Source organism: Camelus ferus, chromosome 11 (genome assembly GCF_009834535.1).
Source record: "Camelus ferus isolate YT-003-E chromosome 11, BCGSAC_Cfer_1.0, whole genome shotgun sequence".
In the NCBI taxonomy this organism is placed as follows: Eukaryota; Metazoa; Chordata; class Mammalia; order Artiodactyla; family Camelidae; genus Camelus; species Camelus ferus.
The window spans coordinates 12,099,524-12,110,921 of NC_045706.1; the positions used below are offsets into that span (position 1 = coordinate 12,099,524).

An 11,398-nucleotide genomic window follows, 5' to 3' on the forward strand; every position below is an offset into this window, starting at 1 on the left:
GAATTTTTCAAAGCAATAACATATCATCATTTTCTATGATGTGATATGCCTAGAAGAAACCATGGTGCTGTATAAACCATTCTAAATGTAGTTATTTGTCTGGAAAATGGTAGGAAACATTATAAAGGCAGAGGACTTTGTACTGTGTTTTTGTTGTTTTATGTAAATGATTTGTACGTTTTGATGTTTCATAAATACCCAAGTCTTTATATTATGGCAGTCTGGCGAGAAACGTCAGAATGTATGAAGTCAGCCTTTGATCAGATAGTAAAATGAATTCTATCAGGCAGTTACTTAATCTCAAACAAAATGCAACATCAAAAAATCGATTTAATGCACAGCTATTGTTTATTAAATAGCCTTAATTACAATTTCTATGTGCTTGTAAATGTACTTTTCCAAATCTTGTAATTTATTGCTGTAAAAGCATCTTTAGAATTCTTTAAAGAAATAAAATGTGAAAATTGTTTTAGTTAAAGGATTTAAAGGTGATAAAAGAATCCTTGATGTGTGATTATTTTTCTCTGGAATACTAACTATTCTAAATGACAGTTGAAGCATTACTAGGTGCCGTTAATTTCCTGCAAGATACAATTAAGAGGAGAAAGCTCGTCCTCACACTGATCGTTATTGAGGAAAAGTATTTGAACAAGTTTTATGTTGAAGATTATAAGATGTTTGAAGTAATTTACATTAAGTTCTCCAGTAATAGCCATCCACCAAGTTATTTTTTTTTCCCCTTCTGGATCGTAGTATTTTGTAATTAAGTTTGTATGTCTTATATGCTAGTGCCAACACCTGTCTGTGAAAGCACAGTGTTTAAACAGGAGCAGTAGCCAGTTGAAAGGGCAGTGTGAGCTCTTTAAGGCCTAATTAAGAACTGAAAGGGAGATGAAGGGAGTAGGACAAAAGATGTGAAAGTAGCTGAGATGATATTCCCAGAGCAAAGTTCCTCATTAGAACAATAATGAGATGATCAGAGAATGCCAAGCCTTCATCTTCTCTCTCTCTCCCCTCTCGTTGCCTTGGGTGTCAGTTAGTGCCCCACCAATATTTAGTTACCAGGACAACCTTTCTTTAAATCTTCAGTTATTTTGAGTCTTGATAATTTGCTTTTGTTGAAATTTAAATATTGTAAAAAAATACATACATTTCCTAAGCTAGACTGTGAGTTAAGTACAAATAGATCACCAGTAATTCTCAAAATCTTTTCCCCAGCTGTTATTTAAAATTCCGATTAGAAAACTTCATGTAATAATTCTGTTCTCTCACCCAACCGTTATTTTCTTATGTCTGCATAGGAAGATTTTTAACAGAGGTTGGGGGAGGAATGGAAAAGGATTGGTTATGAAAGGGGAAGAGAGAAGAAAAATTTACATTGAATTTCAGTAGAAGAAGACATCTTAAAAACGTATGTGCCATCTATATGGAGTGCTGGAGGAGAGAATATTGAGTACTTAGGAGTCCCATGGTAGGTTATTTGAGTCTACCAGTTTGGAGATTTCTCAATTTTAGTTTTTCCAAGAATAGTGTGAAAATTATCTTTAGAAAAAAATAATTAATTTTTATATTTTCCTGAGCATTTCCCTCTTTATGTAAAGTAATTTTTGTAACCAGAAAATATTTTAATTTCCTATTGTATGTATTCGTTAATATTAATCTTTATTTTATTTGGAATTAAATCAACAAACAGAAGGATAGATATATTTATTGAGTATATTATTCAATTTAAGAGTCTTATGCCTAAAATTAGAAAGTTTACATGATTTCAAATATGGGATAAAATCAGGAACTAAGTGCAAAACTTTTAAATTATTTTATATCTTTCTCCAGAAGATAGTTTATTAGTACATGTGTTTCTAAGATGTTTTCTTGCCTAGAAACTGGATGCAGAAATTTGGAGTAAAATTTTCATATAAAAGGACAAATGGAAAACTTATTGGAAAGGTCAGAAATGAATTTCTAAGAAATCTGTTTATCCATAAGTATTAGATGGTTGTGAGGGGAAAAGTAGATTATGGCTGTAAAGTGTTGAACACTATTCTGGGATAGTAATTGATTATTTGGAAAGATTAAATTTTTTATTTATATCATGGCATTAATTTAAACTACTTATGTCAATATAAGAATTTTTTTGACATGTCTTTCATCCTCACTTAGAGAAATGTTTTTAAAAAAGCTGTTTTAACTGCATTCCCTGGTAGTACTGGTATGGTGTTAAATGTAACAAAGTAAATGTATATTATCACTTAATTAGTTTGGAGAAGTCAGTTCATATATGTGTAATTTGATTAAGATTAGAGAGATTCAATCTGATAATATTATGTTAAATTAAAGGGAAAAAATAAAACAATCCATCAGTAATGAATCCCATTTAGTTTAATTTCATTAATTCCTGCAGTTCTCGCAAGAACTCCTATTTTTCAATAAATGTCTTATTAGAAAAAAATCACATTAGTGGGACATTATTACTTTTTTAAAATGCAGTTCAGAAAAATCACTTTGTAGACCGGGAAATGTTAGAGTTGAAAGGGAGCTTGAAGAACATCTCACTTATCAGGGAAGTAAAGTAAGACCTAGGCTGGTTTTTGTCTCAAATTTTGTGCAGAATTCTTTAGGTTAAGTTAAGAAACTTTAGCTTATTTCGAATTAATGTTTAAAATATACTTAACCTTTATGGTATGTCTTATCTTTTCTATAGGAATCTACTTGGTAAAATAATAAGAATGAGATTAGGAAATTGTAAGTTTTATATCTCTAGACGGCTCATGACCAATTAAATAAACTAATAAATATGTGTGTGTGTACTTATTCTTACAAAAGATTGATTGATCCAAAAGAGAAGAGAATAAAAAGTAAAGCAACGCGCTTCACCAGAATTGTCCTTTGGTTGTTGTAGAGCAATGTTCTGAAATGTCTGGGGACAAAGGTAATACAGCTCACAAAGTTGTATCTGTTCCCAGTTTCTGATGCTAAAATAAGGCATTGTAAACACGTCTTACAGAAACTTCGTTTTAGCATCCTCTCTATTCTGTTACTCTAGTGGAGGCTCTCATTAACTCTTGTCTTTACTATTTAAATGGCTTTGTAACTAATCGCAGTCCCTCCAAACAATCTTACCCACTGCTGCCGTTTTCCTAGAACTTAGCTTTAATCACCTCTCCTTGTTTAGAAGCCTTTCAAGGGGTTTTCTATTTCCCACAGCAAAAGTCTAATAGCATTAGACATCCTTGATGGTGTATTTGGAACCACCATTTCAGCGTCTCTGTGTCCTTCCCCGAACCTTATTTTCTAGCCCTCCTCTGTTGATCACCTTTATTGACCCACTGTGCCTTGAACTTTGCTTCCTCCTTTGAGCAAACGGAGCCCACTGCTTGAGACGCCCAGTACGCGTTTCTGCCGGGCGAAATCTCTGCAGACCTAGTGCAAGCTGTGCCTTCTGTATAAAACCTGAGGGTCTCTATGGATTAGAGAAGTCCTCAGTCCTGAATTTTTTTCCCCCTTTATCCTAGAGAAAGGAGTGTGCATAGGTAATGCAAGCATCAAATTGATACCTGTACTCTATCTTGTTTTTCTGGTTAGGAAAGCCATGGTGCCTGGGGGAGGCAGAGGTGAAAAGTTACACTTTGGCTTTACTGATGAAGGCTCCTAGACACATAGCAAATTAATATAGATCCTGAAAATGTGTGAAGATGGATTTAATTTCTGCAACAAAAAAAAGGCCTTTCTACATTCACCAGTCCTTACTCTTCATCCTCCACTGAGTAGATCAGATACTGTTGGTCCTTAAGAGCAAGAACAATTTCCTCAGTATTTTAGTTTATTTCCTTTAAAGCCAAATGGAAATGTTTTAAAAGAAAGTGATGAAAACCATTTTAAGTTTTTGAGTTAAAAAAGCACAAAGATTGCTACTTTCTATTTTGCCATTATATTTTACATAGTGAAAAAATCTAAATATTATACACTTTAAATAGATGATGTTATAGTGCTGACTAAATTTGACTAAATTCCTGAGAAATATGTTTCTTTTAATATTAGAGTACTTTTTAATAAAAATTAGTTAAGTCAATGCCTTTTTTTTGGTTTATGTTCTTTCTTTTATGTAAAAGGATTTTTTACCAGTAGAGTAAGGTTAAACAAAACAAGTGAAATGAGAGAATGTAGATATACTAATCTTAAATGTTAACATGACCATAGTTGAGCACTGAGCTTCCTGACAACCAATGCAAAAAGGGAAATAAAATGTTTAGGTATTAGTACTAGGAGGAGGACATAGACTAGTTACTTAGGAGAGAAAAAGGTCTATTTGCCTCTGACTTAAAACGTAGTTACTCTCGCAGAGCTTCTTATAAGGATGCTCATGGATTTAATTCTGAGTATCTTCAACGTTTGATAACAGATTGGAGAAGAAGATTTGATATTGCTGTTTCTTGTAACCGTCTTCAATAAAAAAGGCAAAGGCATAACATTAAAGTACAGTCCAGTGGAAGCAATTTTGTGAGGACTAATGTCCAAATGTATGGTTCTCAATAGAGTCTTACATTCCATACAAGTTAATTCTTACAAATCTTTTGGGTTTGTCTATACTTATTATAGATCGTGTTATCTCTTAATTTAATCTTAAGTTATGTAGTCAGTTTCTTATACTAGGACATTGTGCATGATGTAAACACGGTTTTAGAAGAACTTAGAGTTGTAATCGGGGCTTTGGTGCATATGCACCAAAGTCCTTTCCTGAGAACTGGCTGGCCATTCCGTGAACTGTCACATTAGTTCTAGCCAAGGATAGAGAAAAAGTTGGGGGGGATTGAAAAAGTTGAAGTTCAAAAGAATTGTTAATTTGTCCCTGATATTCCGTCTGTTAAAGTGACAGTCTTGATCCTGTTCTAGGACAGCAACCCCTTCGACGCCGCGGCAGGCTATCGGAGTCTGACCTACGAGGAGGTCCTCCAGGAGCTGGTGAAGCACAAGGAGCTCCTGAGGAGGAGGGACACGCACATCCGGGAGCTGGAGGACTACATCGACAACCTCCTCGTGCGGGTCATGGAGGAGACGCCCAGCATCCTCAGGGTGCCGTACGAGCCGTCCAGGAAGGCTGGCAAGTTCGCCAATAGTTAATAAGCCAGTGATGCTACGTTTATCACTGGGGAGCAAGGAAAGGAAGGAGGAGAGGGAAAAAAGCTTGTTACTGAAAGAGACTCCACTATCAGGTTCCATTACACACTCTCCTTCATTGTGAAAAAGTGTTTCACTTAGAAATATTAGCAGGGACTTTCAAGAGTGACCTTTGAAGTGAGCTAAATCATTTAAACCTTTCAAGTGAAAATGGGCCAGATTCTCGATGAATAAGCAGTTCCTTAGGATTGACTTCGGTACAGGTGCCGGCCCACTAATCTGCCATAGGCCTAGAAATTTCTTTAGAAGTACATGACTTATTCCTCAGGAACAGATTTCTCACAAAGCAGGATTGATACTGGGGTTGGCTTCTCAGAAGTCAATTTGTAGACGTTTTGCTACAGGAATACTGCTCATTATAAACACTACTTTAAGAAGTTCATATTTTATATACATACATATGTACATGAATGTTCATGTATTCTGTATATAAAATACATGCATATACCTCATATATACATGTGTTTGGGAACATTTAAAAACAACTAGTTGCCTCTAAAATTAGGATACCAATTTCTTAATTTGAAAATATATGTGTATTCTATTGATGCAAAAACAAATCATTGCTGCTATAATGGCTTATTATAGAGAAGCTGCTTCAAATCACTCTTGACTATGTGAACCTTGGTTTCAGAACAAGCTGCTACTGTGTATTATTCCAACAACAGATTTTTTCTTTCTCCAAAAGTAATGATCCAGAGTCCTTTTTTTTTTTAAGAATGACATATTTTAGGAAACGTCATTAACTTTGCAATAGCATGAATTTCTTGAATTTTTATCTTAACATTTGACTTTTGTTTGAGCTATAAGCAGAAGATAAGCAAATGTAATTTGTTGAGATTCTGAATGTCTTTAAAATGTTAACAAAGAAGATATTAGGAAACTGTATCTGAAGATAATTCAGGGGGAGAAAGTAGGTGATTGTCTGATGCCTGATAACCCAAAACAATGAGCAAATTCTAGGAATGAAGAATTAGGCTTGGCTTCAGGTTACATAAATAATCGAACAGATGGTTACATTTGGGTTCTGAACGAAAATAAAAGTTACTGAAGGGAGGGATGAGTTTTCAGAATAGACCTTTACTAAGCACAACATTTTACACTTCTCCACGTCCACCTTTTGAGAACTGATTTATCACAAAACTGTATGTTGGCTTTTTTTAAAGTCTGCTACCCCAGAATGTTGCCTACTCATGAATTACCTTTATATATGCGTACAAAATTCATCTATGATTTAAAGTGTAAAACAATGATATAAAAATATTACTAATAATCTACTGCTTTACTTTCTAATCTCTAAAGTCTAAAATACTTACTATGAAATACTGAATCTGTCTTCTGAATTTAAAATGGAAAATTCACCTGTATGTGGAGATACATGTTTCCCAATCCTTTACCAAACTGCATTTTTGTCTAGTATTTATCGCTGCTAAGACTTCATTGAAAGTTAAATAGAAAGCACATATAATAGTTTTGTTCAGTTTAGTATTTTAAATCAGATAATACTTGGCCAAGCTTATATTCATAAGCTAAAATCTCTTATTACTTGTATTTTCTGAGTTTCTTTAGTTTTCCTATGAGAGTATACACTTTGAAATTCTAAAAATTTTTCCCAAATACAAAAAAATTAAATAATGTTTAAAATGAGGAAATGGAGAAGGAAAAATAGCTTTTCCTCTACTTATAAATTTTTGTAATAAACCTTATAATGTGGTATAGAATTTTATTTTCTCATTTGAGGTCTTGGTAATTATTACTTTTGAAAGTGGTGCCATTTTTAGTTAGCATTTATTAAATGTTAACAAAATTCTTAGCATTTGTTTTTTTCTCTTTTTGGTATAATTGAAGCTCTTATGCTTTTTAAAATACTAAAATCCATGTGTTTTCAGTATTATGACAGATTATCTACAGATGCTTTAATATGCTTTGGCCAAATTTACTCTTGGTAGAATGAGCCAGGCTGGCAGTGTTGTATTGGGGCTATGTTTTATGTGAATAGAGCTCATGAAAGAATGTGGTTCGAGTGCTAGTGTTCTTTTTATGGGGAAATTCATTGTTAAAGAGAGTTTTTTTCCCTATATAAAAACTGTTAAGGATTAGACATCCATATGTGAATGATTTGGTTATAACTGCATTGATATTTTTGTCTTTAATTTTGAGATAAGAATTGTACTGAAAACCAAATCTGCATTTATCACTGCCCGAAATGTTCTGTTCCCATCTTGATAAACTTTCTTTCACTCACGACCTAGAGTAAAACTTACTATGTATTTCCATAATCAGTCAGTATAATGGACTGAAGACAAAAAGTAAAAATGAGTTCCTAAGTAAACATATTAGTGCTTCCTGTGTTTGGCAAAAGGGCACATAGAGTAGTTTTAATATCACTCATTGTAGAAAAAGGCCAAAAAGATCGCATTAGTTTATTTTTCCAAAATATAACTTTTACGTATTCCATTGGTATTTGTTAGTAGCTTAGAAATGGAAATAAAACATATGTACTCATTAAATAATGTACAACACAGTAGACTTATAGACGTGTTACTTTTCCTCTTACGCTTAAAAAAGGCATGCTCAAAAATATTTCCACCAGTAAGAGGATTTTTTTAAATTGTAAGGTTTATAATAACCTCACACCTGTCTTAAGCTGACATATTTCTGTTACATAATTCAAAGTACTTCTGCTAATATTTTAAAAGCAGTATTGTTTTACAACCACTTCCCCTCCCAGTTCTAAAATTCAGCTCGAAAGTATTGAACATACTTTCCTTCACTTGTGCTTCAAGTTCATTTACTGACTTCCCAGGAATACATCATAGGATTGTACATACAGTGCTGGCTGGTCACGGAAAATATTTCAGTATTGCTTTCTGCTGCTGTATTCTGCATTCAGCCTGGTTATGTCATCCCATGAATGTAGTATTATCCATAGATTATACATAACTGCATCTGTTGCTTTTAGCAGTAAATGAAGATTTATTTGTGATTTTCTGGCCGTGAAACTGTTACCTTGTAGTTAAAAGGGTTTCATGAATGGAAACCTCAGTAAAACTCAGCTCGTGAGTGACAGACTTGCTTTCCTCACCACCTCCTCCAGCTCTACGTCCCTCTGCCGACCATCCCATAAGGATGCTTATTCTTTAGCAAGGAGAATCTCCGAAAAAAAAAAAAAAATTGTCTTTAGTATTTCGAGTAACTGTTATACTAGAGCTTTTATTTTCCTCTGTAGCTTTTTAGGAAAAGCAGCCTACCTTCGGTTTGTAAAGCAGGCTGAAACTTTTTGATGTCCGCGTGCTCACGTGTCCAGTAGACGTGGTTGATGTCACTCGTGTGTGTGTAAGCGAAATAGGAAGCATGTTCTTTCCTCCATCTCTGTGAGCTTAAAGGGAAAGGATCGCGGTGCTGCTGGTTCATGATCGTAGATGGAAGAGTCTGTCAGCACACACTGAAAGCCCCCCTTTTCACAGACTTACGACTTTAAGAATCCAGATGCAGTCATTGGAAGTATTTAATATGCAATAGGTAGCACCTTAACTAATTAATCTGCATATGAAGTGTTCTCTGATGTATTTAATAAGAAGTATAGAAGCTCATCAAGCAGTAAACTAGAGTTGACATTTTATTTTACTTACTTTCCATGTCAAAAAATCCACTCTTAACAATGGAATTGAAGTCTGTAACAAACGGTACATTGGGCCTAGCAATCTTCGAGCTTCCAGGTGGTTGGTATTTTGAGGTACAAAAAAAAAAATGCTGCAGATCTAGAAATGTATATATTTAGCAGGTATTTGAAAGAGACAAGCATTATTTATAACTGAAGAGTATTAACACTTATTAAGTAAAATCCTCTAGTAACTTGTATACGTTTTGCAGGTACTAAGTAAAATGCTCTAGTAGCTTGTATACATTTTTTGTAGGTACAAACTCAAAGGTACGTAAGCATTCCATAATGTGACAGTTGTATAATTTATGTAATCTGATGCATGAATCAGAATTTTATATAATATATGATTTTTGGTTTATTATAGTTGATTAAAAGTGTTTAATCTTATTTTGGTCGTCATAATTTCTTACCTCAGATAAAACAGCATGAATATGCATTTGTACACGCGCCCTCCTTGTCTTTTAAAAATACAGTACTTAGAATGCGTCTTTTTTGATGCACTGCAGCAAGTATTCTGTAAGACCTGCAGGCTCACTTCATTATGAAAATAGTTTTGAAAAGTCACTCGGAGAGTGGCTTGTACCTCGGCGCGGACGCTGCTCGGCACCTGGGTGCAGAATGTCCTTTGTGTGTGAGACACCCCCGCTGCAGAGACAGAGCTCGTGGTTTGGTAGAAAATGCCATCTGAGGAGTTAAACAGAGGCAAAGGCCTCTGCTGAGTGCTTTCTCCTTATGCGTTATTCCCTTTATTCTTCACAACAACCCTGTAAGGTAAGGGCTGTACAGGCTTTCAGGGGAAATTTAAAAAGACAACTAACAGAAAGCCTGTGCAGAACTCTAGACTCGAGTTAGCAAACTCGCAGCATTTCTCACCATTTTTTATCGTCTGGCTCATGGCAGAGACCTCTTAACTGATCACCCCTTCCCACCCTCTCAAGCCGCGGTGCAAGTGTAGCCCCGCCCGTCCTGCCTGCTGTCTGAGGGAACCAGGGGTCCAAGCGCTGGGGTGATGGTGCGGGTGTGGATATGGCAGTGCATGAGGCAGCTGTGTTATTCTCAGTTATGAGATGTGGTCCTCACGTGGTGGTCTTGAGGGTACACACACGGAACAAGGGGTTTCTCCGCAGACCAGTGCACCTGCCTCGTCTCTCATTGCACTCGTTTTAGAGGCGCATATCCCTTCACTTCCCATGGTGCTTCTCTAGATCGTTCCCCTTTCTTCTTCCCCACGGCACACGCATTTATTTTTCCTTAGTCTGCTGAGACAGAGATATTTGGGGTGATTTGGGAGTAGAGAGTTACCATTCTATTGAAATGGCCATTTTCCACACAGGTTTTTTTTCAAGGTAGTGCCATCTCAGAAATGTTTTCATTCAGTTTTTCAAAGTAATGGGCTTGTGACCTGGATTCTCCATTTTTCCCCAAATAATTTTACATGATAACGCAAAATGGCATGCTTTCAGTTTTACGGTTGTACAGAGTTAATACTTAACAAGCAACATTCTTATATAATTACATGAACCTGGAAGTGCTTGAATCTGTTCTCCCCCTGAAATTTGATTCTTAAAATTTTGAAGGTTTCATCATGTGTTAGGCGTTCTCAAAAAAACAATGTATGCTGGGAAGCACAAAATCAAATGTCTCTCTCAGAGGTTTCCAGCATTATGTTGTGGTTAAATGTGAGATATGATCCAGTTTCTTAGCTAATATTAGAAGCAAAGTTTGCAAATGATTTTTTAAGATACATTGGAGCAGAGTAAAAATCATCACTATTATAATGTCGCATTCTCTTGTGCTCTGGCGAACGACAGGAAAGCCTAGGAGACGGAGACTGGTTATGTTCAGTTCCCAGCAAACGCTCTTGTTTGTGCCACACCTTAGTGCAGGGATTGCAGACTCAAACGTTTGTTACAGAGCCAGGTGGGCGCGGTGGGCGGTAAGACAGAGTAGGTGTGGAAGAGCAGGGATCACTAAGAACGTTGTCTCCCCCCCAAAGGGGGACAACGGCTTTTCAGCCCCGGCTCATGCTGCTCAGATGGAAATGTCCGCAATACCAGGGTTCTAAACCTGATCTTTCCAGAGAACCTGAAAATATAGATTTTTATGTGAAATAATTCCAAATGTTAGCAACTGATTCATTTTTTTTCAACAAAAAACCCTGCAGGCCGCCAGTGTGCAGTCTCTTCCTCAGTGAGTCACCATTCCTGATGTCCCATCAGTCATCATCATCGTCAGAAAAACGTGGAGTGGAGTTTCCTTCCCCCACAAATGATCTTGTGTTTCATCATAAAGTGGGTTGGCCTGGGGGCGTGTCGGGGGTGTGTGACGTGTAACACGGAAGCACCGCTCAAGACTTGGGAGGGCCTGGGGAGGGGGGCAGGGAGGAACTATTCAGTGACTATCAAGTTTCAGTTGTGCAAGATGAGTAAGTTCCAGACACCCGCACAACATGGTGCCTACAGTTAACACTGCTGTACTGCACCCTTAAAATTTGTTAAGAGGGCAGGGTTCATGTCAACTGTTCTTACTACAGTGGACAGAAAGCCTTTCCTAGGTCTG

General features: G+C 36.2%; 1 protein-coding gene across 2 annotated transcripts in view; it reads left to right on the top strand.

Moving 5' to 3' along the window:
* The window catches only part of RAB11FIP2 (RAB11 family interacting protein 2), a 40,115-nt gene extending 30,889 nt beyond the window's left edge, over nucleotides 1–9,226 (top strand). The window contains exon 6 of one of the 2 annotated variants that reach the window (XM_032490802.1): nucleotides 4,891–4,941. Coding sequence is in view for 1 of the 2 variants with exons in the window: in XM_006192931.3 (XP_006192993.2) it covers nucleotides 4,891–5,118 (228 nt within the window). In the remaining variant the exon portion in view is untranslated. Of the gene's footprint in view, nucleotides 1–4,890 lie in introns of both variants that reach the window. The other variant, XM_006192931.3, reaches the window with a different exon arrangement.
* Nucleotides 9,227–11,398: the final 2,172 nt, after the last annotated feature.